Source organism: Clytia hemisphaerica, unplaced genomic scaffold, assembly GCF_902728285.1.
Source record: "Clytia hemisphaerica strain Z4C2 unplaced genomic scaffold, Clytia hemisphaerica genome assembly, whole genome shotgun sequence".
Taxonomy (NCBI): Eukaryota; Metazoa; Cnidaria; class Hydrozoa; order Leptothecata; family Clytiidae; genus Clytia; species Clytia hemisphaerica.
The window spans coordinates 1,272,405-1,296,731 of NW_027104389.1; the positions used below are offsets into that span (position 1 = coordinate 1,272,405).

Consider the following 24,327-nt stretch of genomic DNA (forward strand, 5'->3'; position numbering starts at 1 on the left):
ATTCTAGCAAACGCCCGCCGCCTTTATGTTCCCGCCCTCGGACATTTATAATTAACAGACTAGGTAGTTTACTAGTCTACCTAGAAATCTAAACTCTCTTTTTCTTCTCAAGTTACCTGCAACTTACCAGTCCTCTAGAGAATAAGAATCATGCTGATCCTGTCGCATTGTGTGATTGGAGAAAGATTTTCTTTGTAAGGGATCTTTTGACCAGAACATGCCAGGGACCTGTTAGTTTTTTATCATAATAAGTGTCATTTTTGTGACAACAAAAGGTCACATCACATGCCAAGGAATTTAAGATGCTTATTTATGACCGTCACCGATAAATAAAAAACATATTGTTAAAGTATTTGAATCCTTAGTCGCTTGGAATCATACCTCCAGAGCTGTTTGAAACTAGTCTTGTGCTTCAAATATATTTTTCATTTTTCTAAAAATTTGCTTCTTATTTGGGGTTGAGCTTGTTGCATCTTCTTGTGTGATTGGCAAATCATTCTCCATTGTTATGTAAGTTTAAGTTTGACACCGTAGTCGAGGATGCGACCTGAAGGCTCCCTTTTTCTCAGTAGTCTATCTGAGGGTAGGAGAGGGCACTTTTTCTTTCCCTGAATTTCACCCCTTATCCTTGACCTGTTCTCTTTAGTTGCTGAGCATCAAGTAGAGAGGCATCAAGTAGTATTATGTCTATCTTTGGTGTGACCCGACTAGTGTCCACCTACATTACTCCCTTCTTACTGGGACCCCTTCCCACTGGAAAAATTGGCTAAAATATAGTCCCTTATGGAAAATTGTCCTCTTATTTTTGTCCTCACTGAAAGTAATCAAATAAACCAATCCTCACTGTAAAATACTTTGCAATTTTTCCCATCTCACTGAATTTTCTGACTTGAAAACAAAAGAATTCCAATCCCCAGCCATAGAAAGTATGGGAATATCAATCCCCATTGAGTTTCAGTCCGTTATTTTTACCCCCACTGGCTGAAAAAATCTTACTGGATCAGTGAGAAGGGGGTGTCGCATCCTTCCACATCGTAGCAGGATGCTTTATTTTTATGTCTACCTATTTAATAGTAAAACATACTATTTTCTAGAATCGTGGTTTTTTCTCAATAGATCTTTTAACATAACACAACGGAAGAATGCTTCTTTCGAAAGATTGAAATTAATTTTAGAGATAACTAAAATTTTATTATAGTATGCGAAACGTAATAATGTACGAAGTAAATAATATGTACTCTGCATCACCTGACCCCGAGAATGTAGTAAACCCCTATATATGTAGGTTTCTCTTTTATTAGCATTGTAGACCTAGCGATGGTTCAGCTTCATAAAAAGTTGTTTCAGAGCGAACTGTTACATATTACTTATTATTTCTAGACATTAAATTTTAACTTAAAGTAATTTTTTTTAACGGAAATCTGACTCGAAGTTGATTGGATACTACCCGAATTGAGGCATTTTTTTAACAAATCTTCTCTAAATCGAAATCTATTGGAATTAAGTTATGATGATAGGGTATTTTCTTACTCCTAATGAACTAAGACAATTGGGAAAATAGTCTATTTCAAATTTCATTGTCCTATCTTAGATATTTTGACGAAAATGTTTGACCTCCATTTTTGTGGAGTCTTCAAAACCCGACATAAAAAGTCTGTCAAATTATAAAACTTGTTTGTTAGACTTTCATAACATGGAATTAATACCTGCTATTATTGATATGTTGACATGTTGAGCTTTTACAAAGAATTAACGAAAGATTAATTTTACATTATACCCCTGTGTCACAGATCCGCCGGGACCCCAGCCCCACCAGAAAATTTGCCTAAGTTTGAAACAATAGATTTCGATCCCCTTGGGACTTTATGATTGAAATTTTTGTCCGCTCTGTGGGAAAAATTTCCATCGGGCTGTGAGGTAGAGTTGTTGTAACATTATTTACATATTTAAACCCAAAATTTTCATACAAAAATTGTACTAAGACTTTCGAGAGCTCAAAATTTCGTTGAAACGTTCAATGTTTTTTGATATGCAAATCTACATCTTTCAGGTCTGTTTCAAATTTCACCTACATTCTCGGGGTCAGAGATACTGTACTTTAAAAAGGCATTCTTCTTTGTATAAACAATTGCCCTATATTTGCTATGGTGAGCATTTTAAAATATATTGCTGACACTCGCTTATAATAATGTCCAGCAATATATTGTGCAGTGTATGTAGCCCTTAACAATTTTAATTTTGTCTCTTGATCATTTGAAGTACCATTTGTTTTAAAGTGAAGACAGATAACATTTTTTGCTGACGGTCGCGCAAAAAATCTCACATCTTGTGTTTCAATATTTCTTATATTTCAATAAATTATTTCCAAACTAAAATGAATAATTGAGTGCAATTTTTATCAATAAATAAAGAGACATCCATCCTAGATGTAAACAGCGTAAATATTCCTTCTTACTAAATTTTCCATTTCTTTTAGTTATAGATATTTTTCTGGTGGAATTCGGATAATCCGAAATGGTTGTTCAAATTGCATTTCTCGGCGCCGGTATTATTTCCACATCTACCGCCTTTCGGCTGTTGAAACAACGCCCTGATTTTGAAGTGACGATCATTGCAAAGAGCTTCTCCCCAAACACAACGAGCGATGGAGCTGCTGGATTTTGGGGACCTTATTTCTCTGGCACTCCTGAAAAGATTGTTTTGTAAGACTCAGTACTAAAAATAAAAAAACCTCAAAAATTGCTCTCATCATGTCACTCTTTTTCTTCGACAATGCGCATTTCATGTAGATCTTTTTGTTATATAGGTTTCTGCTTGTCCTCCATCGAGTTTCTTAGATATATAGGAAGTATATCTATAGAGGTCTATGAATCAAACGATATGCTATACGGTAAGACAATTTAGAGAAAATCCTATCTTATGTCAGTTCTATTTTATCAGAGCAAAAGTTCAGTATTTTACCTTTCTTTTCAAGTTCTTTGAATCAAACCATGAAAAAAATATTTTAAAGTTTTTCATTTCATATTTATATCTTTTACAGGAAAAACTCGAAAGCCACATACGATTACGTCATGGATTTGATCAGGGAACAATCACATTCAGCGGCTATCGGTTTATCGACTTGTCATGGCTTCAGGCTCAACACTCGTCAAGAGAGGGAGGTAACAATCAAAACAATCTGAAGCTTTGGTGACGTCATATTCCTTGACTCCTGGGGTTAAGATTGTCTTACGATTATGAAATTTAAAGATATTATTCTTATGATGTAAGAAGGAGACTGGTATCTTATGCTAACAGAATATTAGAAAAGAATCTCGCAAACTTATCATTCTCGAAATTCTCAAAATTTGTGCTCGCATGGCCGGGAGGGGAGGGGAAAGGTGTTTTTCTTTTGTTTAAAAATGCTGTATAGTATTATGTCCGTTAATCTCTACACCTAGACGTCTGTTACCGTTTTATACTTTCTTTTTCAGGACATCTTCTGGTCAGATATCCCACAGAATTTTCACATTTTGAACAAAGAAGAGCTGAAAAGGTTCCCGCCAGAAATCAAGTATAAATACCTTTCACATCTCTCTTTCCGAAATCAACCATTCATTTGTCTACAGTTGACTTTCACCTATTCGAACTCGAATGGGGAATCTTATTTGTTCGAATTACGGAGAGGTTCGAATAACTGAGAGGTTCGAATTAACAAGAGTCCACTTCGATTGCATTGTGGAAGATCATACAACTGAATATTCTAAATATTCTAATTTTTAAAAATGCCAGCAACTCTCTCCAATCCGAACCTGTATTAATCAAGTCTTTCTGCGATTTGAATCTAGACATTGTTCTCTCAAATGAAATGTCGTAAAAATACTCTCCGTAATCTGAATTATTCTATATGATTCGAAGGATTGGCCTAGTAAAGATCGAATAAGAGAGAGAATCAACTATGGTTCCACGAAAGGGCTAGGCAGGCTGCTGTTTATTATCTTCTGAGAACTATTGATCTGACAATCCAAATCATTTTTAGATCGGGAGTTGGCTACACGTCTGTCTTCATCGAAGCGAAGAAATTGATTCCTTATTACATGAAAGAGTAAGTCCCGATATGTTTGACAGTATAAATGTTTTGTTGATCCAAACGAGAAAAAATCCCTTAAGAAATTGTTAGATTCTAGTAGTGGAATCCTGAGAAAGCTTCAACTTGACTCTTTTCTGTTAGTTTTGCAAAGTTTTTCAATATAATGCAAGATTTACATAATTGAGTATTTTGAGTTAAATATATGCTAGTAATGAGGAATATTTTTCTTTTCGAATTTTCAGGATTGAGAAGATGGGTGGAAAGTTCACTCAAAAGGATGTCAAATCGATCAAAGATGTAGCTTTTTTTCAGAAAACTCTTCACAAAATTTTCTTCTTCTTTTGTAGACACCTTTCTCTTGCAGTTAAGGGTTGGTAAATTTCCGCAGCACTTGACCTTTTTTCTTCACAGTTCTCATGCCAATCTAAGCTCTTTTTCTCTCTATTTGCAGATTGGTACGAACTATGACGTCATCGTCAATTGCACAGGCCTTGGGTCACGTGACTTAGTGGGTGACAAAAAAGTGTATCCACTAAGAGGACAGATTATGAAGGTGATTGTTTTTTTTTCGTTCTCCGTCTCTCTCGAATATTTTGCTTTGAAAGTAATACAGGTAGAGAAAACATCATCTACCTCCTACCTCTACCAGCACGGACTTGCATCCGTGAGGCACTCAAGATGAGAAAAATTGCATTCTAAGGGATTTTGAAAATCTTACTAATTTTGCCTGAAAATGGCCAAAATATTTCAAGAAAATGCACCGTAAGGGTCGTTTTTTCGCTCAAATTTGCTCAAATTTTGCCTGTATGAGTCTGACGTATGGTCGTTTTTGAAAAGAGTGCCCCCGGGCATTGCATTTGATAAGTCTTTTGTGCAGCCCGTGTCGTTTAGTCGTTTAGTCGTTTGTTAACGTGTCAACCGGTGCGGCTTATCTTCCCAACATATATCTGATGTTGGATGTAAAGATATTCCATTTGAAATTTAATATATGAGAAAAATCACAGGTTTCTTTTCTTCTCTCCTTCAGTTATTCACTCATTAGGTTGTTCATTCATTCATTCATTCATTCATTCATTCATTCATTCATTCATTCATTCATTTTACCTTATCTTTCCATGTATCAGGTTAAAGCGCCGTGGTGTCGTGAATTTGTAATGTGGCAGGAGAAAGAACATCAAGCCTACATACTACCAAAGTGAGCACTGTGTTTAGCTCTCAAATAAGACGATGCTATCGTCCGTTTAGAGGGTCAGTAAACGCGGGAAAATATATATGCACGGAGTCAGGGCGTCATGGCGGTTTACGGGGAAAAAAGTGGCGGTAGAGCTTGGAACAAATACTGTAAACACCTCCGCCACTGTTTACTCCTCCGGAAATAAACTCGTTTTCAAAATTATCTTGCTTCCTGAATTATTCCCTTTTTCAGCGATAATGTGTAGACGATAGGATCGTCTACTCTCAAATATAATACCACGTTTTCCTTACAAACCCCTTTTATAAAGTAAACATCTTTACAATTTGGCTGCCATCTACTATTGCATCGACTAAAGATCCAATTCGGCTACTCAGTTGATTCAAAACTATTTTTGCTTTCCATGACTTAACAAGCTACAAGATAGAGGAATTCTCCGATGGGTGTGAGACTTTGTTTTCTAAGAGGGTTTTAAATAAAAGGTACCCCGTGATCTCTGAATGACTTTTTTGTTCTTCCAGTCAAGATTTTGTGGTGTTGGGAGGAACAGCTCATGCGAGCGAAAATCCTGACGTTCTTCTGGAACACAAACAATGGATCAAAAGCACCACTACTAAACTCATGCCTAGTCTTGCGGTAAGAAATTGTGTTAAATCAATATCCCTACTAGTAGTATGCAGAAATACGTTTCAACTCTGAATAAAGCTAGTGTTCCCATTATCAAAAGTTTCTCACTGGTTAATGCAAAACCTTAACATATTCGAGGGTTTCATTGAGTGATTTTATTCGAAATTACTAAACAGTAAGTTAGTCAGTTAGAACAGACCAGATTCTTTGTTTGCCGATATAATTCCGTTACCAGGATGTCTTTCATGTTCTGATAAAAATCTACGTGTACGTTCACCATAATTTCCATTTCCCTCTAGGACGCTGAGCATGTAGGAGACTGGGTTGGATTCCGCCCAGCACGTGAAGGAGGCGAAAGATCGGAGATTGAGGATTACGATATTGGTGATCACAAAACAGTGAAGGTGAGACATCTGTGTGTGCTATTGGATTTTACAGAAATTGTTACATATTCTAGGGGTGCTCCTCGAAAAATCTACAGAATCTGAGGATCAGTAATTGATGGCGGAAATCCACGGGTTTGCCTTCCAGAAATGATCTCATTAACGTTGGACGGGGTAATTATTTTTCTGAAAAAGTCCTCTCTACCAGCCACAATGTTCTCTGGTCCCCGGGGGGGGGGGCACTCAAGGTAAATGACCTACCAGACGTTCGGCCCTTAAGGGTAGGTTTTTCATAGTTCAGCTAGTGCACTGTAAGGGTAGGAAATTACAAAGCTGCACTGAACTGCACTGTAAGGGTAGGAAATTGTGATAAAAGGCCAATTTTCTGGTAAAATTGGGACAAAATTGGTCAATTTTGGAGGAAAAATTCCACATTTTCTTGGAAAATTGCAAAAATTTTCGCCCTTGCGGGCGAGAAATTTTGAAAAAGTGCACTGTAAGGGTATGATTTTTCATGGAAATTCACTGCACTGTAAGGGTCCGATTTTAGAAGCCAAATTTTGGGCCGAACGTATGGTCGTTTTCAGAGCGAGTGCCCCCCCCGGGCTCTGGTCATATGTGATCTAAATTTGCAGATAATGTTATAAGGTTAAAACAGCGAGTCTTTTCATATTCGCTACGCAGCAATTAATTGATCAATTCTAAACAAAAACTATCAAGTTAAAGATTGTTCAAGGACGTTAAAAATTATATCAATTCTGAATATTTTCTTTGAACAGGTTGTTCATAGTTATGGTCACGGTGGATCTGGTTTGACCGTCTTTTGGGGATGTGCTGAAGACACAATCAACCTCATATACCATTGTCTGCCAACAGTGAAAATGTCAAAATTGTAATTTCTAAATCTCGTCATACTAACAGATGACTGAAACTGCTTCCTTCTTTGACATATGAACTATACGTTTTTTATAAGAACATCCAAAGTTTTTGATGCCTTCGGATTTTCTTAACTTTTTCAGATTTAAGTCTAAAAATGTTCCATGTTTTTACATAGTTTGTTCTTATAAAAAACGTGTACTTAAGTTAATGCATTATTTTTATTTTATTGTAATGAAGAATCTGTAAATATTTTGATAAGTTTTGATTGTATATACTTGATAAAACCACATTGAATCATGTAGGTTTTTGTCCCTTAATGTTGACCAAGTAGCATATATCATCGTGTCCTTCAAGTCAATAAGCATTAACACGCTATATAGGTTTTCATGTTTCCTTAAGTTTCGTGACTTCCACCATTATGGAAACAGGTTTTCAAATCTGTAGTGGCGATCACTTCCGCTGATCGAACTTTTGCTTCCATAATGGCGGATATTACGTAACTTGACAAATTAGAAACACATCTAAACATGGGTCCGGCAAATGCTTTCCTGATTTTGCTGACTTGAAGTTGTTACTGTTTGTTCCTTTGCTTTTTCTTCATCAGAATGAAAATTCTCCTTGTTTACATTCTCCTTTTCACCAGTATTGCAGAAGCTGAAACTTATTGTTTTGTTTAAAACATATGGTATCCCTTTTTCTTAAAAGACATCAATTGCTTCCATCTCCTCACGCAAACTCGTCACGTTTTCAAATTTGAATTTGGGTATATTTATTTTTAGGAGGTATGTAATCTTCAATCTCTGTTCTCCTATATAATTGCTTTAGCATCAATTGTCATACTGGTTCAGTGGTATTGTCTGGTTTAAAGTGGTGGATAATGATTTTCTTTTCTAATGGTACGTAAACATCATCGCAGTATAACTAATGATGCGTGCTTCACTGTGCCACTTAATTTCCTTTCACTTTCTATGGAGCGAGATTTGAAGCTTGTCTTCTTAAAAGTACATTTGCTGTCTTTGGTGGAGCTTTGGTTGTGGTAACTGCAATCCGCCTGGCAGACCTCCATGTAGTGGTTCTGACCAATGGCTTCTTTTTGTTTTTCTGATGTTTGGGTTGATGAGGGTCTCGGTATGTGCTTTGGAGCTCAATACTCTCTAAAAGAATAGGGTATAAATGACGAATGAATGAAATTTTGTTTTTGGCCTTTAGTATTCTTGAAATCTTCAGGTATGACTTATCACAGTCAATGAACCATCATAATTGATAACTACCAGACTAAAAGTACCGAAAATGCGATATTGTAATCATGCATTTTAAATCCTGAAGAGCCTTACCTTTCAGGCTGATATCTTCTTCTGTTGTGGCTGTGAAAAGCGGATTATATTTCAAACCCAGTTGTCCTTTGTCTAAGGAAGTGAAAAATGAAAATATGGTAAATTATATTCTAGGTTCTACTGAAAGATTTCGTCTCAATGCTGTGATTTTTTTCTATTTAGTTTTACTTGACTCTGGTCTGACTACGAGTTTGTTTTGGCAGTTTAGGTTTAATGGACGTTATAAACTTAGCGATGAGAATATAACTCAAAAGGCTATAGGTTCTATTATACTTTCAATTTGCACAATAACCAGAATTTCACGAGGTTCGATGATGGTGGAGCCATATTCTTTCATATGTTGTTCAATGTGTAACAGTTTACCAGTACTTGTTGCAAAATCTATCCTCCCTAAAAATAAAAATTAACTCATTTTCAATGTGTTACAGTTTACCAGCACTTGTTGCAAAATATATCCTCCCTAAAAATAAAAATTAACTTGTTTTCAATGTGCAACAGTTTACCAGTACTTGTTGCAAAATCTATCCTCCCTCAAAATAAAAATTAACTTGTTTTCAATGTGCAACAGTTTACCAGTACTCGTTGCAAAATCTATCCTCCCTCAAAATAAAAATTAACTTGTTTTCAATGTGTTACAGTTTACCAGTACTTGTTGCAAAATCTATCCTCCCTAAAAATAAAAATTAACTCATTTTCAATGTGCAACAGTTTACCAGTACTTGTTGTAAAATCTATCCTCCCTCAAAATAAAAATTAACTTGTTTTCAATGTGTTACAGTTTACCAGTACTTGTTGCAAAATCTATCCTCCCTAAAAATAAAAATTAACTTGTTTTCAATGTGCAACAGTTTACCAGTACTTGTTGCAAAAATCTATCCTCCTCCTCAAAATAAAAATTAACTTGTTTTCAATGTGCAACAGTTTACCAGTACTTGTTGCAAAATCTATCCTCCCTAAAAATAAAAATTAACTCATTTTCAATGTGCAACAGTTTACCAGTACTTGTTGCAAAATCTATCCTCCCTCAAAATAAAAATTAACTTGTTTTCAATGTGTTACAGTTTACCAGTACTTGTTGCAAAATCTATCCTCCCTCAAAATAAAAATTAACTCATTTTCAATGTGTTACAGTTTACAGTACTTGTTGCAAATCTATCCCCCCAAATAAAAATTAACTCATTTTCAATGTGTTAAGTTTACCAGTACTTGTTGCAAAATATCCTCCCTCAAAATAAAAATTAACTCATTTTCAATGTGTTACAGTTTACCAGTACTTGTTGCAAAATATATCCTCCCTCAAAATAAAAATTAACTCATTTTCAATGTGTTACAGTTTACCAGTACTTGTTGCAAAATCTATCCTCCCTCCAAAATAAAAATTAACTCATTTTCAATGTGTTACAGTTTACCAGTACTTGTTGCAAAATCTATCCTCCCTCAAAATAAAAATTAACTCATTTTCAATGTGCAACAGTTTACCAGTACTTGTTGCAAAATCTATCCTCCCTCAAAATAAAAATTAACTTGTTTTCAATGTGTTACAGTTTACCAGTACTTGTTGCAAAATCTATCCTCCCTCAAAATAAAAATTAACTCATTTTCAATGTGTTACAGTTTACCAGTACTCGTTGCAAAATCTATCCTCCCTCAAAATAAAAGTTAACTTGTTTACGATGTGTTACCGTTAACGTGCTCAAAGGTTTATACACCCCTGTGTCACAGACCCACTAGGACCCCAGCCCCACTGGAAAATTTGACAAAAATTTCAGCCCCACTGGGAAAATGACTTTTTCATCCCCATTCGAAAATGAATGTTTAAAAAATTACACTCAAAACCCATCTCCACTGGATTTTTTAACCTAGGAACGATATAATTTCTATCCCCATCGGAATTTCAATAGGAAGAAAGTTCCAGTGGGGCTGTGAGACAGGGGTGTGTTTATGGAAAAGTTTATCCTTCCTGAAGTACAAAGGAAAGCAAAGTCAATTGGACATCCATTCATTTTACGGTCGAGATGAATCATGGGTAATAACTGCTTGGGTCACAATAACGACCTCCCGTTAGTTTAGACGCAAAAACTTCCACATTTTAGGACCAATAAGAAAGCTGTTACAAGAGCTCATTGGTCCTGATTATCGATAATCTCTTTCGAACAGTAAAGCATAAACAATGTGTAACAGTTTACCGATGCTTAGGGAGAGAAGTTTACTCTAGAGAAAGAAAGGAAACAGTTTGAGTAGCGTTCTCTCTCACTGGCCTGATCTTTGATATCATATTATTTCATTAACATATCTTTAAATATCTTAGTATATCTTTTTTATCAGAATACTATTCTCTTTTGTGTTTTTTCAAGATACCTGGTAGTTCAACAAAAACGCAACGTAAAATTAACCTGATTTAAACTTTGAAAATTAAGAGTGCTCACCTATCATCTTACACGCTTTTTTCATAAGAATACACTTTATAAGAATGTCTATGATGAAAATGGCCAAAAAACTAAGAATATGCTAAGAATATCACCATCATTGAATTTTGCTACTAAAGCTAAGAAAGTCATTTTAAGAGCATTTTCATTATAAATTATCAATTATCCCCAAGTAAGGCTCACTCCTTTTACAAAAGTGCCATTTTATGCTTGAGACGTATGAACTAAATGTTAAATCTAGTATAAATTAGGATCCTAACCTTAAGAATGTGCTATAAGAATATTTTAGGATGATTTTCCCAAAAAAGTTAAGAATATCCATGATGAAATGCATTTACACCATTCTTATAAAAAAAAAGCGTGTATTCTTTAAAATATTTCTGAGGGAAATTGCGAAGATTGGAGTTCGTTATCTTAGGATATTTATTTCTAGTGAGATTAGATTAGTAGAATTAAAAACATCATAAATTATTATGGGTAAGTAGCTTTCCTTAGCTGTAAAAATGCGAAAACTGATGGGTTTTTCATGATATAACTTTTTCTAAAGTAGTACCATTAGCTTTCAAGTACTTTTTCGTACAATTTATCCAACTTTGAATTTATCGCCTGAATGAATTGTGTATTTGATTCTTAAGAATACATTTTCTTCACAGAATACATTTTCCTCACGTGGTTGTATTGTTGGGTCCAGTCTCTTTCACAGAGAAAGTATTCATACTGAACGACCTCAAATTCATAACACGCCCACATCCAAATAATCTCAAAACACTTCTTCTCACAGATCCCAATCGAATACAGTATAAAATAGGGTTCAAAACACATGTCATCATAGCAATATATTCAGCCCAGGTGTCAAAATAAGTGTTAAATTCAGGTGTAATAGGTACTACCATGGTGTATACGGACATTACGATATACGGGAGATAACATAGCCCGAATGAAATCAAAACAGAAGTCGTCAGCCGTAAAGTTTTCTTTGTTATCTTATTGCACGAAAGTGTTGTATTGCTTTTCGAACGTTCCCGGATATGACGGCTTTCCTTACAAATGAAATAATGTAGAAATAAAATCAAAATATAGCATAAGAAACCAAATCCACTGGCCGATGTTCGAAATGTCGACCACCATGTAGGAATGACAAAAAGAGCTGTGATTGTGGATAACGCCCAAAACACATTGATGGACACTAAGATCGGTAATGTGAATTTCTGGTTAAACTTCCTACTGTAGATGAACGGTTTAAGGATCGCCAAATAGAGTTGAATATTGATGAATACAATAGAAGTTATAGACATCATTGTGAGGGAAGATGCTGTACTCAGTAATACGTTTCCAACGATACAGCAAAAATGTCCTTCGGATAGCAAAATGTTGTAATGGATATATACAGGCAGTACTATCATTGATATCATGAAATCAACAGTTGTCAAGGTCAATAGAAATTTATTGAGCGATAAATCTCTCATACGGCGATGCGTAGCCATTCCCATAGAAACAACAAGATTCAAACAGATTCCCGTTACACATACTGGGATGATTGTCAAAGAACGAATCTTGAACGCCAGTTGGGTGCCAGGGTCGAAAACATACGGCGTGAATTGGTCCGCGTCACAGGTCAAAATTTGTGAAACATTTTGTGTGGTGGCGCAATTTGCCATTTTCCTGTTTAAGCAAGCTTTCTTTGTTTTTATTTTCTGATAGTAGAAAGTCTTTGATATCATTTGAAGTACAGTTGACCCTCTCTAATTTGAATCTCTATTAATTCGGATTAAAAAATTGGTCCCCTCTATCCGTCCCCTTAGCACTCCTGTGTAATGAATTACTCTCTGTAATACGAACCTTTCTCAAATTCGAAGAAAGTTTTTGATCGAGTTAGAGAAAGTCAACTGTAAAATTTACCGGAATCATACGTAAAGAACTGTACTTAAGAGTGAAAGACAGACACAGATTTATAATGAGTTTATTGAAGTTTTAAGCTTGTTGTTGCCACCGCAGGGAGCCTAAAGCTCCCGATGGCATTCATAGCTTCACGCATAAAGAAGTTGGGCAAACATCTCATAATTTTGCGTTTGCGTTTGTGCGTTTTTCAGTATTTTAGTTCCACTTAACGGTAGCATTCTTATCTTACGGTCTCTCTATTGTTTTATCATCATCAAAAAGACTTTTCCGGAGTTATTTTGATCTGATTACTTATTTTGAAATCTCAGTTTGTCTTTTTCTTATCCCTGGAGAGTTAATGAATCTAAGGAAATTTCCTTTTCTGGGAAATTCCTTTTTTATACCACAAATAGTTATTAAGCGCTCTTCATAGGTTTAAAATATTACTCTACTGAAAGTATCGAACAGTTATGTTGCTAAACGTGTACATTAGTAAAATAACATATGAAGTGCATTATCTTCAGGTTAGTTCAGGAGTTTTTCAGGCTTAAATGTCAATATTAATATAAAGGAGAATGGAAACCTGTACTTTGCAGTAATTTCTGAAATCTGAGGCTCAGATTCTTCTTAATTTGTTCTTAGGTTTTAGCCAAATTTCAGCCTCGTATTCTTATGAAATTGTTCTTATAAAAAACGTGTAAGACAAGGCACGAATGTCACTCTAAGTAGACTGTAAATCACTCCCTTGACACATTTGTTAGCAATTGAAAGAATTTTGTCTCAGATGAGAGGTCACTTTTAACCAAAATTACTGTAGGGCTAAGATCATTCCTTTTGAACGCAAATTCAACTCTATGTGTTCGTTTTGCTGCGGTGGCACCTTAATGAAAGTTATGGCTAGTTATGAAAATAATGCACTGGGCGAAATAAGAGATTTCTAAATTTCCATAACAAATGTATATGGAAGTATCATATTTTAATTTTTTCATATTTTCAAGATACTTCCAGGATTGGAAATCTCTTATTTCGCCCAGTGATATATCTATTACAGTACCATACGAGCTACCTTGAATTTTTTTACAATACGTCTAAGTGATAAAACCCCATACAAACAACTTGAATAAGGTGAGAGCTACTACCCTTCTAGACATATTTTTTGAAATCAAAATATTCATTAAAATAATTTCCACGCAAAAAAAATTTCTTTTCATCTTCACAGTTTGAGTCTAGATTACCCAAATGAAATTAGTTTTGCTTCAACTTATCGCTAGAAAAAAGTTACCATCCTGTAGAAAGGAATTTTCTTAAATGATATTTATAAAGAAAACATAATACCAGCTGAATAAATAGCCTCAAATTATTTCGCTTAGGTGCGAAAGCTTACCGAAAAAAATAGTCTTTTAATTATGGCATGTTTTTGGCATTTTTCGGGTGCTAACGAGAAAACGTCTTGTTTGAAAGAGGTGATAATGGAAGTCAACCGAGATAAAAACTCATTTATTCAACTTTTCAAATTCTACAATTACAAAATGTGCAGAATTTGTTGCTATACAGTGAGCTCTTGTTTATTCAAAAATCTATTACAGTGTTGTCTTCAATCTTTCTGGAATTCCAATTCATTCTCGTCGAAGAGAAAACTTAGTAAAATGCTCTCTGTAATTCGAAGAAAAAATATTTTCCCCCCGTTCGAGTTTGAATTAGCGAAATTCAACTATATTTGTAAAGATAATATAAATTGTATTTTATCGTTCCATCCAAATATAAATATTTTTCAATGACCTTATTCCTTCACTTTGAACTTTGTCTAGAAATCCAACGAAAATAATTTACTTGATGAGAAGGGAAAATGACAATGATTATATTTTTGGTAAAGAAAGTTCTCTAACAGTTTGGTGATAATGTTTGAGTTTCAATTTTTTAAGACTGTTTCGAAAGAGTAAATAATTCATTGTACAGTAGCTATGAATAACATTTTAGGTCGTTCAAGAACTCATCAAGAAAATACCCTCGTCTCCTTCAGTTTTCAAATAGAAAGCTTAGCGAAGGGGGTGACCAAATCAACTTTGTGTGTTCTGTAAGAGAATTCACGTACATCACCGAGTTGATCAATAATTCACAATTTCAAAAAAATTATTTCCTTATCAGATAAACACAACCTGCTGTTCCAAGAGCTTAAACAATCTAAAAATGTTCTTTTTCCCATGTTCTCTGGACCTAAATGATGAATACATAGCTCATCAATTTCCAATAAACGAAATTTATCGCTGTGTCAAAATCAAAACGTTTTGTCCCCTTTTTTTACCAAAACATCGACCTCTTTCTTCATCTTATCAGCGAGTTTATGTATTGTAAGATATCAAGCGCGACATTAAGTGAATAAGTTGACGAAAAACAAAGTCGATAGTCGATGTACAGCTCTATATCACCTTAATTAAACAGACGGTGCTTTTACCGTCGTCGAGCAAAGTGGAGGGCGATATTGGCGGCATGTCAACTTTGATTTAGCTTATACCGTCTCCTTCGATTTCTCCAGTACAAAAACTCGCTATTTCTGTAATGATGTTACTCAGGTAAAATCCCAATATAGTGTTTTTATCACAACATTTGTACGTTGAAAAAGAATATTATTCGAAAGTAAGTAGGATAGATAAAATATCGTAAAGTATCATGAAAATTAGGACCTCAGGTAGAAGTTAGTCTATTTTCTTGTTCCTATATTATTTTCTTTTGACGAAACTGTTTAACACAAGGTTTTTTCTTTTCCGTTTGAAAGTTCGTATATTTCTGTTAGCCCTGGCTATTTAAAATATTATTAAAGAAGTTCAATCTTCTATAACTACTCCATCTAATATATAAGTAGTGCCCAGCTTCCTTATCTTTTAAACAATAATAAAAGCCTGCAAGTCCTAGAATACTGGGCTATCAAAGAACATTTATCCATTATTCATCATACCCTATCTCATGACCCACAGTAGGGATTTCTATGAAAACCCTAATGGGGATAGAAATTATATTCTTCTCAGGTTAAAATTCCATTTGGGATGATGTCTTTGGAGTGCAATCTTTTACATTGAACTTTTGAAAACTGGGGTGAAAATTGAAGGGTATATGTCCAACCGTGGAAGAAATTTTGGCCAAATTTTTCAGTGGGCGGGAGTCTGTGACACAATGCTGTATTATAACTGTACATGACTATATTGTTAGGCCAGACGGATTGGATAGCGCCTCCTTGAAACAAATATCCATTCAGGCACTCAATAAAAACTAAATTAACAATAAGTATATTTTGATTGCTGGTCGAGAAGTGACGCGCGAAATCAAATATAGACGTCACACGTCAAAAATACGCGAAATTATTAAAGGCGTCCCTTTATTTTGTGATAGTCCAGATTACAATTAAGAGTTACCGGTTTGGTTGATTTGACATCGAGTTTTGATGTTTTGTAGAAGAACGAACATCTTGCTATCTGAATTGAAGATCTGTAATTGGTTGTCTATAAAGTGAAACAAAACAATCGTCAACATACAACCCTCCTCTTCCAAGTTTGTCTATACACAGACCCAGTATTTGCGGCTAATTTCAAAATGCATAGCCGTAGACTGTACTATACGAAGCGATAAACTCTGGTACAGAGTACTTCCAAAGGGCCTGCAAGGCAAACACTATCGGGAAAAAAGAGAAAATCTCATTTTCGATTGCGGCTAGTGTAGCTAATTTCACGACTCAATGACCGTGAAATATTATGGATAAATAAATATCTTTTGTGATACTAAACGAAATGGTACATCTACAATCTTGGACAAAATATGGGACAAAGGAGATTTCCCTGCGGAATCTGAAACACCACAAATGATTTTAAAGCGCGTTAAAGTACGGTTGGAAAGAAGGGTTTTAACTCTGAGTTTTAAAATGAGACTTAGGAGCTTATAGGATCTCAGTATTCAAAAAGTCAATATTGTTTCAATAAGGCTTGGAAGAGCCTAAAGAGGCAACGAACTCCTCCAAAATCGAAATGTTCAATGAAATAAAGTGGAAGTACTAAAATCGTAGCTCTCGCTCGAACTTCGAAAAATCATAAAAATAAACTTCAAAATACACAAAAATCTCAAGATTGCACCTTTAAATTTTACGAAGAAAAACATTCCTCCAGCAACATTTGCTTTCTTTTTTTCAACCGTTTTTGAAGAAATACAATAATTTACTCATTCTATTAAACTTCTTTATGATATGAGATGTTTGAAGGTTCAATGGAGTGATTAAAATATTTTCAAAACAAAAAGCAAATGAAGACTCAGCAAGAAATCGAAAAATTATCTCCACACGAACTTATCTTTCAACTTATTCCTTCAATTCTTCCTATAGCTAAAGGACAAAGCAGGATAGTAACCTGAAATATAACTAACCTTTAAAAATTCGAACTTAGTCTCTTAGCTCGAGTAGTTCGTTTTTTAATGATTCTAAGAGTGCTCCCGTTCGATTGTAAACTAACGTCCGTCAGTAAAATAACTAAATTGTTGCAACTGGGTCTGGGTACAAGATTGACTGGACCGTCACGTCCGAGTCAAGTCACCCTACCTACCTAGGTTGGGCGCCAGCCCAGACCCCATGAATTCTTCTTTTCCAGCCTTCTCTATCCATCATTGCCGTTCAAATATCGTTTTCATTCTCACACCTAGTGTCTCTTAACAATGTGTCAATGAATGTCGTCTTGCGCTTTCCTCTTTTTGATCTACCTCGTGTTGGGTTCCAAAGCACAAATTTTGAGGCTTCTTCTTTTCTTCATTATGGCGAATACAATGACCTGCGAGACGCATTCGTCTTTCTCTTATTTTTGATGAGAGCTGAATAATGTGCCGTATAAAATGACATTTGAAACATGATCTCGCCAAAAAATGTTTAATGCTGAGCGAAGTAGTCTCGTGTAAGTTCCATCGATCATTTTCTCTAAGGATTTTGTTAGAGTTCACGCCTCACAACCGTAAGAAGTACACTCTCTACTGTAGCAGTGAATATTCTAATTTCAAGACTACGCGACAAATTTGATTTCCATATCTTGGATAGTTTATTACAGGCCGTCCAGGCTTGGGCTTTTCGGCATTTTATGTCCTTTTCAGCGTAATCGATATACGAACCCAAGTATTTGAAGTCATTAACAACTTTAATTTTCTCACCCGATTGAGAAAAAATATCTATGTTTGGCTGATTGAAAATGAGCACTTCAGTTTTTTTGGCATTTAAGTGGAGACCGACTTTAGATGCAGCAGTTTCTACATCGTTTAGAAGTTTCTGAGCTTCATCAATGAAGTTGGAGGTAAAAGCAATGTCATCTGCAAAAGTGAAGATCCGTAACTTTAACTTCAGGTATTCGTCGACTCTTTCTTTCCTCGACCGTGAAGCCATTGCTGTTTTTCGACATTACTTGTCTCATTACATAATCAAGTATAATAATGAATAGATAGGGCGCTAGTGTGTCACCTTGTAATACACCTGCCACAATGGGATGCTATCAGTATCAAATGCTTTGCGGAAGTCAAGAAATAAAATAACCGCGGGGAGATGTCTTGCCTTGACGCCTTCAATCAGCCTTCTTAGGGCGAGGATTTGTGAGTCACGTCAGAAATAGGCAGGTTATTGGTACCACCTGGTAATCGAAAGCTAAATGGCTTTTACAGCTTATACCCGACGCATTGACGATTTAGAAGAGTAAACGACCATCATCCAATTTTTCGAGCTGGCTTGCTTCTTTGGGTCGCAGAATCGTTTATCATTATCGGAACCATTTCTTTCATCCACGATATCTACGGACGGCGACGGACGGTTTTGTGCCAGACCCCAGCGCACACCCCTCCTCCCCGATTTTCAAAATCGGGCGGCATTAACTGGCTTCTTGATTTTATAGTTTATTCGAAATAAAATTTCTTATTGTCTAAAAAAAAAACGTTACCTGGCTTCTCCATTCCGGTATATCGACCCGCACCGACTTCATTTTAGGGTCCAGTGAAAGGGCCAGTTGAGCTTTCAAACTATAGCTTCTAGAATTTAGAATCTGCACTTCTTCGTTTTAGAATCTATCCCTCCTAAGAATGATAGATAACACAGAAATTATCCTCTGCGGAGAAGAACTTTTGGAAGACTGGGCACCATATGTTGCTTACGATTATTAGCCAGCCGCATGAGCAAGTTCTTTTACAAGTGAAACTTTGGTAGACAGAATCTACTTACAAACTTTTATCAGGCGTGCACACAGTTTCGTGTCTTCAGACTTAAAAATAGTAAGAAATTATGAATATTTCATGGTGTTTTACTTCATGGATACATTTGGTTGATATGATGATTGAAATTAAAGCATAGTTCAGCAGAAATCATCATGTTGAAGCATATTTTCGCCCCTATCTGATCAATCAATCTGTTTGTATATACTTTTGTACTGGGTCTTGATTTCTTTAGGTAAGTCGAATTTAACTCTCTTGCTTCTTTTCTCTCTAGTGCGTTACGTGGCCGCTTACTTGCTTGCCGTTCTCGGTGGAAATGAAACCCCATCAGCTAATGATTTGAAGAAGATCCTTGAATCATCTGGAGTTGGATTTGATGCTGAAAATGCTGACAATGTTGTCTCCAAATTAGCTGGAAAGACTATTGCTGAAGTAAGTATGACTATCAGCCGAAATATATTATTCTGAGTGAAGATTCCAGCTTCTACTTACTTGATAAAGTCTAAACTTTTGCTCAGGCTGAGTATGACATGATACACAAATTACATTATTATTAACAGGCTAGAGTGTCTCATTCAGGGGTCACTCACATATTGATTCGTCAAATTGATGCAAAGCGGTGGGGATTAGGGTCTGTGATGCTAAGAAATTTCACCTGAAATATCGACTTTTGAGACCATTAACTTTATTCTATGACAAATCTTACTTTCAATATTTTTTTCCTCCATTTATACACCTAAGTATTCCTTCGCTTCGCTATTTTATAGAACAATTTTAATCAAAACAATCAGCCTGATGTTTGTCTCCTGTTCCTTTTGTTTAGACGGTCCACACAGCCCTTGAATTTTGCTTACTGTCTGTCTTTTTTTGTGATTAAGAAGATAATTAATTCGGGCAACTTTCTGAAAAAGGTTGAGAAATTTTCCCCACAATTTTAAAATTAAAGAGAATATTATAGAGTTTCATTGTTTTTTAACAATTTTCAATCTTTGATGTTTAGAGGTGGAGGTGGGGTTGGGGTTTATTCAAATTAGCATCTATTTGATGTTAGTCGTGGGAAGAATCGATATGTGAGTGACCCCTTTAGTTTGTGGTATTATCTCGATCATAAAAACAAAGAAAACACATTTTTATTTATGTCCTGCGAAATTCCATAAATGTGAAATATTTCAAATGTATCCATAATTCTCCACCAAAAATTTCATTATCAATTTCAAAAAAACATTAACTGGAACAAAAGATTTCAGTTTCAAAATATAACATAATAATTGCCAACCCTTTTCTAGATGCTTGCAGGAATGTTTCAGGCCACGATCACAAATAACTTGTGTTAACTGACTCTTACGAATCCAAAAGTCGTAAAATTGTCAGATTTTTATCCAACTTAAAATTTTTTTGTTTCACCCGCAATTTTGTTTCAAGTATTGATTACACATTAGGATTGTTTTAGGGAGGAATTCAGTTTTAAAATATAACAGTGATGATATCCAACCTCTTTCCTATAGCATGAACGTTGCATTTGAAAAAACGCCTTTTTATGGAATTCAAGGACCTTGGTCAGACTGCGACACAAATGAGAAACCTATTTACAGAATTGATTTCTGTCTGATTTAGCTTTAAATCTATTTTTTCTGGCAATTTTTACACCAACTGACCTACACAAAAACAACCTGAACACAAGTTAACTGTGATCATAGTCGGTATAAGAAACACCGGTCTGGAAGCCTTTTTTTATCCAGTTTCTTAATTGAACTTGCATTGAGAAATTAGTTTGTTTTGCTAAATTTTTGGATCATGGGATTTTAAAATCTTAAACCAATCCCAATAGGAATATTTGGTAACGTGATCAGAAACTGAGCAAATCGGTTTTTATCTTATGATATCAACAAAGGGAAAAGCTAAAAAAAGTTAAAACAATAAGCTTCCAGACAAGTGTTTTTCATATGGACTATGCTGTGATCATGTCCTATACTTCATGAAAATGTTAAGGCTTTGTCTATAATCTAAGTCATCATTTACTACATATCTATCTATCTATATACAGTATTTGAGTAGTGACAAAATATACATGTTTGTTCTCCCTACATATAAAAGCATTTATCAAAAATATATATAAATGAAGATGAGTTAATAATAAAATAGTTTGTTTATTTATTCAAAAATAATTTATAATATAAAATTCTAAAAAAGCTCTTAAACTTAGGATATAAGTGGTAAAAGTCGAGACTATCAAAACTGAGAACAGCTATCTAATCAGGTTGATATTACGTGATTGAACTGGATTGAATTTAGCACTTTTGGGAATCTTTGCCACATTGGAAAAACTTGTGGAATAGTTTGATATTGCTAACTTGCAACATTAATCCAGACTTTTCAGGGTAAAATTTAATGTAAATATACCACCATAACAAAAAAGGCCACTTTGAACAAATTTCTGCCTGATTCATGAAATAAAAATCATGGCATATTTTGAATGATAGGCTGATGAACAAAAATTTATCCAGAAAATCTGGTGAATTTTTGGCTCATGACATTATATCTTGTTAAAATATATCCCAATTTAAGTAGAGAATCTTGTTCTATCTATGAGAATTCTATGAAATTCTGAAGTGATGATTGAAATTAAAGCATAGTTCAGCAGAAATTATTATGTTGAAATATATTTTCGCCCCTATCTGATCAGAATTTTATACAGAGTGCAAAGTTAATTAACCCTTTGCGTGCCGTTACCTTGTTTTTGTACCCCAATCCATTTGCCGAGGGGTAATTTTTTTTAGTAACCTGATTTGCCGATGTCGTATATATACGACATGCAAATTTTAACTTGTGTTGCCGCATGTCGTATATATACGACAAGGATATTTTATTCCTATTTGCCAATGTTTGACATTTGTATTTGACATTTGTTTTATATATATTTTATGATAGACTAAAATAAACCTGAAATAAATCTTTTGAGCACTTAATATATACTTTCACTATTACTATGGATTTTTTTATGTCGGATATATACGACATTGGCAAATAAGAAAACCATTTTCCTAAAAGCTGATTTCTCGGCAATAGAGCTCACTCTTTTTTGAAGGCCTCGGCAATTAGGTAAAAAAAAATTTGATGTCGGATATATGCGACATTGGCAAGTAGAGTGAAAATTTGCATGTTGGATATATACGACATCGGCACGGAAAGGGTTAAAGATAAATTCGACATGCCCTTATTCAAACTTTTCTTCTATTTTTCAGCTCATCGAAGAAGGAAGCAAAAAGATGGCAAGTATGCCAGCTGGTGGAGCTGCCCCCGCTGCTGGTGGAGCCGGAGGTGCTGCCGCTGGTGGTGAAGCTGAGGCTGAAAAGAAAGAAGAGAAGAAGGAAGAATCCGAGGAATCTGACGACGATATGGGATTCGGTCTCTTTGATTAAGATCTTGAAAAGATACATTTTGATAAACAGAAAAATTATCGTTTCACTCATTTTCCCTGTTTAATGAGGCAAAATTTTTCAAAAATATTCATTCAATCAAAAGATATCAAACAAAGTCTATTGCTGGTTGACTCTATAAAGTAGTAAAAAACGACAAAAGAAACAGCCTTTTGTCGATCAACCAGCAATAAACTTGGTTTGATATCTTTTGAATGAATATTTTTGAAAAGTTTTTTCACAGTAATGATGATCTAAGATTGAAGAGTCACTCCTGTGAAAATCGTAATTATACCACATTTCTACAAGAAGTTGATTTTTTTCTTCTTCATTTTTCATTTTCATTTTACTTTTTTTGTTAATATTCCACTCATGAATATCTTTTTAACGAGCATAAAATCGCAACTTGATTCGAATTCTATCAAAAGTTACGGCCATTTATTTCTCCAGCTGTTAATTCCCACGTCTCAGATGTAATTAAAGTATAAGGCCCTAGGAATAAAAACACAAAAAGGCAGACTAAGGAGGCAAGGTGAGAAGTTTTTGAAAGTGGTCGAAATACACTGATCTAGGTACCAAAGGATATGAGCAACAGAGGAAATGTATAGAGACATAAGTGTGCAGTAATGGAAACAGTATATTTCGAAACGTAAACAAGAATGCCGAAAATGTATAATAGAACTTGGGATGACATTGGGGATGCATCAAGATATATATATATAACTGAGAGCCTAACCCGTTTTGACGACGGGTGTCCTGTGTAACCCGTATTTATATATGACGGGGGTCTTACTTAGCCTGTTTTGATGACAGGTGTCGCCTAGCCCCGTTTTGATGACGGAGGTTGATAAGCCCCGTTTTGATGACGGAGACTTATACGCCCCGTATAAGACGGAGGCTAAAAAATAAACAGGGAGGTTGCCCTGGCGAACCTTAACACCGTTGGGACTACAGTGTGCGAACCTAATCCAGATCTAACTGGATCCTTGACCTTAGGGGATTAATCTAAGTAACTGACTACTGACATGCAACGGTTACGGAGTAACCCTACACTAGAACTAAACGTATCATGATGCATCCCAAATGACCTAATCTCTGGTTAACAGCCTTGCCCAGGAGAAACCACGAGACCAGGATCCGTCGCAGCAGCAATCACCACGCTTGGATGAGAACGCAGTTGGTAACTAAAAAAAAGAAGAGGAAGAAGCAGAAAGCAGAACCAAAATACAGGGGTTAAGGAGAGGGTGGGAGGGAAAGATAGAAGTTGTGATCAATTGAGACTGAGCTGAACTGCGCTGAAAGGGGCTTGACGGTAGGATATATATAGGCGAAGGAAAGAATAACCGGCAGCCGAAATATACTATTTCATAGCCGCCTCGGTGCGGTGGCGGGATGTACTTCATTCGACTTGGAATTAACCTGAGCTAAGGTTTAGCTCCAATAAATTATTTTGAGACGGACTTTAATGATCATCTGGTACCAGATGTGGAAATGTGGAAAGGTACACCATCTACCACCAAATATTTTAATGTTTTTCTTCGCCAAAAATAAGGTCTTCAATTTCGAAATACCCTTTTCTCAAAAGTCTTCATCGAATTTTTTTCATTGACGTTGCGAGCTTTTATTCTCATCAATTTTAATTCACAAGCTTTTTCACATTGGATTGACACGGATGTGGAGCAAGATTGGTCAGAAAGAGGAAAAGAAACTTGCTGATATCAGCATAATATAACGATTTAGCAAAAAGAAAACTTCACATGAATCCAAAGGGATTGAAAAGATTGGCATTAAATTTTAAATCTTTTCTTGGGAAGATGTGATTGGATAGTACACCAAATGAATTTGTCATTCTCAAAGATACTGATTGTTCGCCCATTACAAATCTCCGAAATCAAAAATTGAAATACCCT

At 35.3% G+C, this 24,327-nt stretch overlaps 4 protein-coding genes, 1 long non-coding RNA gene and 2 other non-coding genes across 7 annotated transcripts; 4 read left to right on the plus strand and 3 right to left on the minus strand.

Moving 5' to 3' along the window:
- The first annotated feature begins 337 nt into the window (after positions 1 to 337).
- LOC136819639 (D-amino-acid oxidase-like) lies at positions 338 to 7,321 on the plus strand. The gene is made up of 11 exons (XM_067075879.1): positions 338 to 510; positions 2,477 to 2,702; positions 3,041 to 3,161; positions 3,474 to 3,553; positions 4,019 to 4,084; positions 4,312 to 4,366; positions 4,521 to 4,622; positions 5,194 to 5,264; positions 5,783 to 5,897; positions 6,188 to 6,292; positions 7,051 to 7,321. Exons 2-11 carry the CDS (start codon positions 2,515 to 2,517, stop codon positions 7,165 to 7,167), a joined length of 1,020 nt encoding a protein of 339 aa, XP_066931980.1. The 5' UTR covers positions 338 to 510; positions 2,477 to 2,514; the 3' UTR covers positions 7,168 to 7,321.
- Positions 7,322 to 7,333: 12 nt separating this feature from the next.
- LOC136819640 (uncharacterized) lies at positions 7,334 to 9,347 on the minus strand. The gene is made up of 3 exons (XM_067075880.1): positions 8,758 to 9,347; positions 8,485 to 8,556; positions 7,334 to 8,304 (listed from the first exon to the last, which is right to left on the minus strand). Exons 1-3 carry the CDS (start codon positions 8,819 to 8,821, stop codon positions 8,117 to 8,119), a joined length of 324 nt encoding a protein of 107 aa, XP_066931981.1. The 5' UTR covers positions 8,822 to 9,347; the 3' UTR covers positions 7,334 to 8,116.
- A 363-nt stretch (positions 9,348 to 9,710) lies between these two features.
- LOC136819641 (uncharacterized) lies at positions 9,711 to 16,934 on the minus strand. Its single transcript, XR_010848463.1, has 3 exons — positions 16,907 to 16,934; positions 16,196 to 16,282; positions 9,711 to 10,130 (listed from the first exon to the last, which is right to left on the minus strand). It is a non-coding gene; the product is annotated as an uncharacterized lncRNA (long non-coding RNA).
- Positions 11,522 to 12,653, minus strand: LOC136819593 (octopamine receptor beta-2R-like). The gene has a single exon (XM_067075825.1). It carries the CDS (start codon positions 12,629 to 12,631, stop codon positions 11,576 to 11,578), a length of 1,056 nt encoding a protein of 351 aa, XP_066931926.1. The 5' UTR covers positions 12,632 to 12,653; the 3' UTR covers positions 11,522 to 11,575.
- A 2,034-nt stretch (positions 16,935 to 18,968) lies between the features above and the next one.
- Positions 18,969 to 22,455, plus strand: LOC136819536 (uncharacterized). The gene is made up of 3 exons (XM_067075771.1): positions 18,969 to 19,061; positions 19,276 to 19,433; positions 22,244 to 22,455. Coding segments are annotated over exons 1-3 (336 nt in total). The 5' UTR covers positions 18,969 to 19,060; the 3' UTR covers positions 22,421 to 22,455.
- On the plus strand, positions 19,108 to 19,194 carry LOC136819667 (small nucleolar RNA snR60/Z15/Z230/Z193/J17). Its single transcript, XR_010848468.1, has one exon. It is a non-coding gene; the product is annotated as a small nucleolar RNA snR60/Z15/Z230/Z193/J17 (small nucleolar RNA).
- On the plus strand, positions 21,602 to 21,688 carry LOC136819666 (small nucleolar RNA snR60/Z15/Z230/Z193/J17). The gene has a single exon (XR_010848467.1). It is a non-coding gene; the product is annotated as a small nucleolar RNA snR60/Z15/Z230/Z193/J17 (small nucleolar RNA).
- Positions 22,456 to 24,327: the final 1,872 nt, after the last annotated feature.

Coding starts and splice junctions, on each gene's coding strand:
- LOC136819639 (XM_067075879.1), top strand. CDS start 2,515: ATGGTTGTTCAAATTGCATTTCTCGGCGCCGGTATTATTTCCACATCT. Junction 5,265..5,782: donor CAAGCCTACATACTACCAAA/GTGAGCACTGTG, acceptor TTGTTCTTCCAG/TCAAGATTTTGTGGTGTTGG. Junction 5,898..6,187: donor AACTCATGCCTAGTCTTGCG/GTAAGAAATTGT, acceptor ATTTCCCTCTAG/GACGCTGAGCATGTAGGAGA.
- LOC136819640 (XM_067075880.1), bottom strand. CDS start 8,821: ATGAAAGAATATGGCTCCACCATCATCGAACCTCGTGAAATTCTGGTT. Junction 8,557..8,757: donor GGTTATTGTGCAAATTGAAA/GTATAATAGAAC, acceptor TCACTTCCTTAG/ACAAAGGACAACTGGGTTTG. Junction 8,305..8,484: donor AGAAGATATCAGCCTGAAAG/GTAAGGCTCTTC, acceptor CTATTCTTTTAG/AGAGTATTGAGCTCCAAAGC.
- LOC136819593 (XM_067075825.1), bottom strand. CDS start 12,631: ATGATATCAAAGACTTTCTACTATCAGAAAATAAAAACAAAGAAAGCT.
- LOC136819536 (XM_067075771.1), top strand. Junction 19,434..22,243: donor CTGGAAAGACTATTGCTGAA/GTAAGTATGACT, acceptor TCTATTTTTCAG/CTCATCGAAGAAGGAAGCAA.